At 32.4% G+C, this 8,515-nt stretch overlaps 1 protein-coding gene across 2 annotated transcripts; it reads right to left on the bottom strand.

Moving 5' to 3' along the window:
• Nucleotides 1-1,793: 1,793 nt before the first annotated feature.
• LOC114303336 (NAC domain-containing protein 7) lies at nucleotides 1,794-7,541 on the bottom strand. 2 transcript variants are annotated; one of them, XM_082882454.1, is made up of 4 exons: nucleotides 6,987-7,541; nucleotides 5,021-5,204; nucleotides 3,977-4,252; nucleotides 1,794-2,816 (listed from the first exon to the last, which is right to left on the bottom strand). In XM_082882454.1, exons 2-4 carry the CDS (start codon nucleotides 5,178-5,180, stop codon nucleotides 2,221-2,223), a joined length of 1,032 nt encoding a protein of 343 aa, XP_082738580.1. In that variant the 5' UTR covers nucleotides 5,181-5,204; nucleotides 6,987-7,541; the 3' UTR covers nucleotides 1,794-2,220. The 2 variants fall into 2 exon arrangements, with proteins under 2 accessions (XP_082738580.1, XP_082738579.1); XM_082882453.1 differs by lacking the exon at nucleotides 6,987-7,541 and having other exon boundaries at nucleotides 5,021-5,363.
• Nucleotides 7,542-8,515: the final 974 nt, after the last annotated feature.

Here is an 8,515-nt window from a genome sequence, read left to right as displayed (position 1 = left end):
ACTTCATTGTCATGGATAAATATAGGGGAAATACCATTTTAATGGAAGTTTGAGAAAATATTTACATTAAAAGCCAAACCTGTAAAATTTTCTATGAAATTGATATTATTTTTGGGTTAAATTCATTTTACCCTTTGTGATTTGGGCCTGGAAGACTTTATCATCTATGATTCAAATATAGCCAAAAAGACTACATATGACTTTGGACTGAAGTGACACAGTTAGGTTTTTCATCCAAACTAACGAAAGGTGTATTTTTTTTTTTTTTGATCGGCAAAAAAAAAACTTTATTGATGGAAAAAACACTTTACATCAATAAAGAGGAGCTCGGAGCTATAAGAAGCTCCAACCTCCTAGATGGATAGAAACCATCACACAAAGAAAAACAAGAAAACCAACGAAAGGTGTATTATACACTATTTTTTAGAATAAGTTTGGTTTTAGGAAAAATAAAGTGAAATTATACGACAAAAAGATAAATTTACCCCCATTTTCTCCAAACCTAAAATTAAATTAATATATTATTTTAAATAAAATGAATTAAAATATTATTAAGGATTGATCTACAATATAAAATATAATTAAGAATTTATTTAAAATATAATTAAATAAAAATATAAAATAAATAATAATTAAGAATTGATTTAAAAGAATTAAATTAAAATTAGATTAACTTGTTAGAAATTACAATAAAACATTAAGAATTTAGAATTAATTGTGAGATAAAATATAATTAAATTAAAAATGGATTAAAAATTTAGGAATTACAATAAATAATTAAACATTTAAGATCAATTGTGATCTGAAATATAATTAAATCAAAAATAGAATAAAAAGTTAATAACTATAATAAATACTTAAAAATTTATAATTATTGTGATTTAATTGAATTAATGTTAGATATTACAAATTATGTGTATAAGAGAGGAGAGAAAAGAAAATAACAAAAAAAGTACAAAACTTGAGGGTATTATAGTAATTTCACATTACTTGATCCAAAATCATATGGAAGGCTTCTGATTGTATTTGAAACACGGGGAAAATACTTTTCTCTCAAACCATAAACGGATAAAATGAATTTTATCCTTTATTTTTTAACTTGCCACTTATTTATTATTTTCCCTAAAATATATAGACTGGTTTAGGTACAAAATGATCAGAGTCTATGTCAGTTATATATGTATCTGTTGGATTGAAAATTAATCAACCATTTTTATTATGACAGATAATCTAACTTTCAGTTAAGGCATAAACACAGATAAAATCAATACGACTGATACTGGTGGTGGGTACACAATGTCTTTCCTTATGATCGTTCTAAAAACAAAACTGGCGTGCTTGATTTTGAATGTCGTAAAATATATAAGTGAAACTCTCTCTAACACTAATTAGTTTTAGGTAAGATGGTAAAATTGATTTCACAAAAATTGCGGCTTGCAGATTTTATTGTTTTGTATTGAATAATTATTGATTGTTTCTGAAGCATTACTCCACATCAATCACCAATTGACATCCCTGCATGTTGAGGAAAATACCAACACAAAAGCACTGGTCTTATTTTATAAATCAATCACATTTTAAGCATGTGACACCAATTGGATTCTTCCATTTTATTTTTTTTTTAATGTCACAGTGGTTTAATCCAAACTTCAAAATTATATCCATCATCCCATAAATAAAAATATTTATTCTCTTTTCTCTTTATAATTTTGAAATCAAAATGGATCATGATTCACGAGGGGGATAAAAAGCTCCAAGCTACTTTTGCTACATTTTATAGAAAAATAACAAAATACAAAATGTTTTTTAACACTATTATTGAGATGAACATACAAGCACATATGTGGCTGTCAGATCACTGCAGGCTACAAACAATAGCCATTACATACAGACAATGCTGAGGTTTAAAGTCCCACCCAATCACACTCAGACTCAGATCCAAAGTCCATGTAACAATAATTGACCTTACCAAATATATTGATTTCAGTTGTGGACTGACTATTGTGTTAACTTAATACTATATAGTTAAGTATATCTTGATTCAGTTTTATTATGTACAAGAATGTGGAAAATAATTGAACATCCTATGATCAGTATGTGCCATTTTTTCAGGCACGAGATCTTCTGTCATTCTATCCCAATGTTGCCAGCCAAAAGATAGTACCTCGAGCTGACAATGCATTGGAACAGGTCCATTCTTTCACTTTAATAGCAAGGGCTTCACTTCCACAGGTCCATTGATGTTGAGGCATTTTCTGAGGCCATCTCTTGTTTATTCAACTGTTGGAAGATGTTTTCTCCATTTGAGTAGTCATTTTCCTTGGTCACAACAACATCTTCATGGCTGAGTTGAGAAGCAACATATTTGTCGAGCACTTGCCAATTCGTCACTTGATCCACTGCTTGCTCATTTCCATAGATTGAATTCAAGTTCTGATCATGGGCTTGTTGAATGTGTTCCTCTTGTGTGAGTGATGAGGATTGCATGGTGCTTCCATGGTTCATGTCAATCCCATATGTAGCCACAGAGTTGCAACTCATGGTTGGTGTTGTTTGGAACAATTTTGGGCTATCTAAGAGTGGCAGCTGGAGGAAGTGGCCATGAGGGATTGGGTACCGGTATTGCGAATCTAGTTCTTTTTTGCAGGGATATTGATGGTGGTAAGATGGATTAGGCTGAGAAATTTGCTTTGGCGGCGAATCTAAGTCTGACATGAATGAGACTTGATCATCATACCACATTGGTGAATCCTGCTCACTCATTTTTTGCATGGTTGTTAGCCGCTTCTTGAACACTCGACACACAACCCAACCTTCTTCCTGTTTGGAAAAAATTAAAACCTTGGGTGTCATTGTTTAAAAAGTAGAAAGGTGATATAATCCAAAAAAAATAAAAAGTGTGCTTATATAGCATATCCCAAACAAGCTTAGTTTAAATTGTGGAAAAGGGGGAAAATAGAAGAATTATTGACAATAGAACTAGGAAGTATTGATTAGGCCTCTGACCTCCATCGGAGTTCAATGAGTTATTGGGAACAATATAACTTTTATTTCCTAGTTAATTTGTGTGATTTTGTCACACTTTTATCTCTCTCCCCAATTTCTACTTTTGTAATTACTTATGATTCAAGTTTGGATGCAAGGAATGAAAGAGTATGAACGAAAATCTTACTACTAGGAATCCCATAACAAGTGATGCTATTCTTTTATCAATATAATTTTAAGTGTTTGGTTTGGCTAACAATCCATTAAAATATGATATAACTTTAAATTTTGTGGGCCATCTATTTTTATTTTTATTTTTAAATGAGTCATACTAGAGTAGCTCTACAAAAAAAGAAAAAAATATATAAAATTATTAAGAACATAAAATTTAAGGATGAGATTCATTCATAGAGTAAGCCCATAATAAGAAGATTAAATCTACAAATTTTGGATTAGATTTTACGTTTTTTTCGATTCCCAAGACTTTTCTAAAGTTCCCTAGGAGAGATGGGGATAGTAATCCCACTAATGTGATAATCCCATTCTATCTTGAGAAGCGAATTAAGAATCACATTCTCATTTTCAGATACATACAAGTAACATAATTAAATAAATTTGAAATGAGATTTCCATTCCGTTTCTTCACTCTTGCTAGCCAAATATTTGTTACAAAGGCCACCAACTTGTTTGAACTTGGAATTAAGCATTATATATATATATATTTAAAAATTAGAATTCTCCTCCATTAGGAGAGAAATTGAAGTTTACACGAGTAATCTTGAATATATAGTAATGAGAATGAACTCAAATCATATCCTCTTGACTAGCTGTTTGAATTCCCATGATCATTACTAATGGTATGGAACCAACTCGTGCACACAACCACACGAGTCATTGCTCAATACTGAACACAAATTAATCGTGATATTCTAATTAATTATGAATACCATATAAAGGGAAGCTTATTTCAATTAATTTAGAGTAAGAATACTTGCCTGAGAAGTTCCATTTTCATCTGTTTCAAGCCTATACTCATGCATAATCCAATCTGATTTTTGTCCATTCGGGGCTCGACCTTTGTAAAAGACTAAGGTCTTTCTCATGCCAATCAAGTCGTGCTTAGAGTAAATAGCTTTGTCTCTTCCTGTTGCTTTCCAAAATCCTGCTGCTGTAGCTCTATTTGTGCGAGTTCCAGTTGGGTATTTCTTGTCTTTGTGGCTAAAAAAGTACCATTCATCTTGCTCTTCTGTTCCTATTCTGCATAATTCTGTCCAAATTTGAAGGTTAAAATATGTCTATCATCCTTAAAATATGCGCTATATGTCATTTTGATCCTCTAATTTCAATTGATCCAATTTCATCAATAAATTTTTTAAATTTGTGTCAAATTCATTCAATATCAAATGAATCGTCTAAATGATTAGCATGATGATAAGAAAAAAAGGTCTTTCCATGTCATTTTGATTCGGAGTGTATCAGTTTTGACAATTTTATCCCAAAACACTCTAAGGCTACATTTGGATGGCCTAAATCCAAAGGTTGAACAAAAATCTCAATATTAAAAATCCAATACACTGTAATTTAATGCTTGAGATAATTGGATGATTCAGGAATCTTGGTAATCAGAATCTCATTCACACTTTAGATTCCAACCATCCAAATATAACCTTATAGTGTTGAGGGCTGAATTTGACAATATTGATCTTTAGACACCAAAGTGATAACGAAATGCAAATTTTAGGAGCCATAAGGTTTTATATGTTTTTTATTATTATTTATGATTCCATTAATAATACACACGATTTATTTGAAATTGGATTAATTTGCCTCAAGTTGAAAACTTGGGAAATCAAGTTGAGAAAATTGAAGTTTGGAGAACTAAATTGACACAAAATGCATAGTTGAGAGGCCATTGGTGTATCCATTGGTGTATTTTATACAAATTGTAAAATCACCAAAAATAGCACTTCAGGAAACCACAAGTTATCAGAGAGAAAAATGATCTATGGATGAAAACATTTGTGTTTGATGATACCTTGGAGATCCCATGGCTCAATTTTATAAAGATCAACCTCTTTAATGATATCTAGGTCAATCCTTCTGTAAGTAATCTTTTTTCTAAGGTAGTAGTCAACAAGTTCTTCATCACTCGGATGGAAACGAAAACCGGGAGGAACACGCGAAAATTCATTCATCTTCTTCCACCTCGAAACCAAGACCTGCAATTCATTTAGTTTATGTGCATACCCTAAATCATTCATAACCCTATTGCCATAGAGGGATCTAAATTTTATATTTATTTAAGTGCATGTAGAACAAACTGTTATCATTCACCAAAGTTTTAGCTCAAAACATAACTGAAAAAAAAAAATAAAAAAAAAAAATAATCTTCCAAAGAGGAAGGCAGTCAAAGCTTAATTTGTGAAATGGATCTCATTTCAGGATTAAATTGATATATGAAAGCAACAATTTTAAATTCACATATGGAAAACCAATAATAGAATTTACGTTTTTTTTCCCTGTATATATTTAAACATAACATGGTAGGCATGTGAATTCAATAGTCTATGCTTTTATTTTTGATCTACACAGAAAATAAATTTTTTAAAGAAGAAAGAAATTTACAAGGGCTGAACCATCGACAAAAGTAGAGAGGATAAACAACCCATAAGACCAAAATGACTTTTATGAGCTCTCTATGATATATAATCTACACAATGATGCTTTTGAACTAGCGAGCGACATCTAATGAAGACAAGAATGCAAGGCATGTCTCTCATGTCCATCAGGATAATCACTTTTCACAGTTAATAAACTATCTAAAGAAAAAAAAAGCTAAGCACCTAAATCGTAATCATTTAGTGTTAAATTCAGAAAATACAATTGTATGCTTATGTGCAATTCAAGCAAGATGTAACAAAACAAATAATTTCCTCCGTTCAAAAAAGAAAAGAAAAAAAAAAATTGTAACAAAACAAAACCAAACATGTCAATGTTTAACATGATAATGAAAAATAAAATGGTCAGAAGGTTTCTATATTTTCTTTTGAGACAGCTTCAGAATTCAAACAAAGATATGTATGCATGCAATGTGAGTGAACTATTTGTGTCTTCTCTTTGACAAACGATACGATAACTGAATAATGGATATCGGTAGCAACAAGCAATGTGAATGAATTCAGAGAATAATTTGATTTACACTCTAACATCATCATATTATGTTTTTCAAGGAAAACATTTGGCTGCGGATTCATTTTCAAATCACAAAATTCTGAATTAATAACTGATCAGCAAAAAAGATGATTTTATTATAAAAATGGTGCTGTTCCTGGAGTTTATTTTGGTGCTATTTTCTTTTCTTCTTTCCGGATTCTGCTGCTGCTTGTCTGCTGTGCCTCTGCTGTGTTTTCTTTCGGACTATGCTGTGCCTCTGCTGGGGTTATTCTGCTGTGCCTGACTTCTTTTACTAAGGTGTATGCTTCTTTTACTAAGGTGTATGCTGTTATCCTCCTCTGTTTCCTGTTAGTTTTCCTCTTGTTGGTTTCTCACCAACGATTGTATTACTAGCGGATGTTCGGCTAGCTCATTGGTGCCAAGTTTGTTTGGTGTCAATTGCTATGCTTCTGATGTTTGGTGTTCGTTTTTTTATATATATATTCTCTTTTGTTTGCTGATCAAAAAAAAAAAAATTATAAAAATGAATCGAAGAGTTCAGTGAAATAGTATATGTTGCAACCCCGAGAATGATAGATTGGAAATCACAAAATCCCTATACATGGATGAGAATGTTTATAGATTGCCAAAACAGAAGACAATACTTTTTCCGATCCTAGATCGCAAAAAAAAAACTTCTACTCCAAACCCCAAACTTATAACCTCAATAAAAGGATCCTCAAATATAATATATATTCAAAAGATCACCCACATATAATAGCCATCTTGAGAGAGAGAGAGAGAGAGAGAGAGAGAGAGAGAGAGAGAGAGAGAGAGAGGGAGCTTACAGATCAGGCAACAAAGATCCTCAAATTTAAAAACCACAGATCTGGGTAGAGTCAAAATCTTGTTTCAAGAATCTAAACTTTATTTATCCGAATTTAGATTGGGAGTACTAGTTGGGTGTGAATTCTGTATTTGCTCCAACAATAGAGGAAGAAGCTAATGTTAAATCACACAAACAAAAACTGGAAAAGAACAATATGCCCTCTCGGGACTTGAACCGCCAACTTTTGTACGCCCCACAAGCTGTCGTCAAGGTTGTTGAGTTGTCGGATCATAAAGAGAGAGAACATGGAGATGAGAGAGAAAAAGGAAACCCTAATGATGAAAGATTAGGGTTGAGAGCTAGCTTGATGATCATCATCCTGTATATATATATATGATTTCACTGTCTTTCATTGTTGGAGTGAGCTAAATTGGTGGAAAAGTTTTTGGGCGGGAAAAAAGGCGGCGTAAAAATTGGCACAGAGAGAGAGAGAGAGAGGGGGGGACGCTGCGTGAGGGCAACATCCATCTCTCCACCACCACCCGCAACTGATAGAGACTCAGACTCTTATCTTACAGAGAATGTTCTATGCCTACGTGTATATAGAGAGAAAGAAAGAGCCTCGGATTAAATATTTTAGTCAAAAAATAAAAAAATCATTATAAATTATTACATTATACTATTTATATTTTTATATACAACTTTTCATAAAAAAATTAAAAAATTATTAAAATAGTTTGTTACTTTCCGAATTTGAATAGGAATTTGAGAAAGAATAATGAAAGGTAAATGAAATTTAAGTAAAATATAGCTTTATTTTTATATACCTTTCATATATTTTTTCTTTTTAAATTCTTATTGGAATTCATCATCCAATCAGAGCCTACGACTAACTAACTGCACAAACCAATCAAAAGGAAAATGTTATCTACCCAGTATTTACCTAGAATTTTAGTTTGAAAAATATCCTGAAATTTGTGTTTATGATGTAAATTCAAATTAATATAATGTAAGTAGTTTTAAATCATGTATCGGCACATATAATAATATTGATCATAGCATATCATGCATATTTTTTTTTTACGTCTAAACCACCGGTATTCGGAAGTTCACAGGACCCCAACTAATCCGGCTCGAGCCAAGGTTCTAAATTGCGTTATCGGGTAACGTAACGGTATCGATCGTGGAGTATCGGTATCGGTAGTATCGATTGGTACAGATCGGGAATCGGGTGTCGCGGTGGTGAAATTTTAAAAATCATTTCAAAGGTTTTTCAACTTTTTCTTTCCCGTACGGGTCCAAACCAGTGAGTATCGGCCCGTCACGGCTTGTGTAACGCTTACAGGCCAATACGTACCGGGACTCGGCCGATATTTCTGCGATTTTCAATCTCAGTGATATATCGGCCTGTATCTGTCGCGGTACCCCATTTTTTCGATACGTATCGGCCGATATTTAGAACTATGGCTTGAGCTGGGTAGGACCACAAGGGCGGCAAAGCTCTCCTAACAAGTTTTTAACACAGCTGCGTTCCTAAGTCTCGAACCC

The sequence above is a fragment of the Camellia sinensis genome, chromosome 8 (assembly GCF_055761805.1).
Source record: "Camellia sinensis isolate YWXY chromosome 8, ASM5576180v1, whole genome shotgun sequence".
In the NCBI taxonomy this organism is placed as follows: Eukaryota; Viridiplantae; Streptophyta; class Magnoliopsida; order Ericales; family Theaceae; genus Camellia; species Camellia sinensis.
The sequence above is the reverse complement of the archived record's forward strand: the minus strand, read 5'-3'. Positions and strand labels throughout refer to the sequence as shown.

Coding starts and splice junctions, on each gene's coding strand:
- LOC114303336 (XM_082882453.1), bottom strand. CDS start 5,246: ATGAATGATTTAGGGTATGCACATAAACTAAATGAATTGCAGGTCTTG. Junction 4,253..5,020: donor TGAGCCATGGGATCTCCAAG/GTATCATCAAAC, acceptor AAATTTGGACAG/AATTATGCAGAATAGGAACA. Junction 2,817..3,976: donor AAATGGAACTTCTCAGGCAA/GTATTCTTACTC, acceptor CCAAACAGGAAG/AAGGTTGGGTTGTGTGTCGA.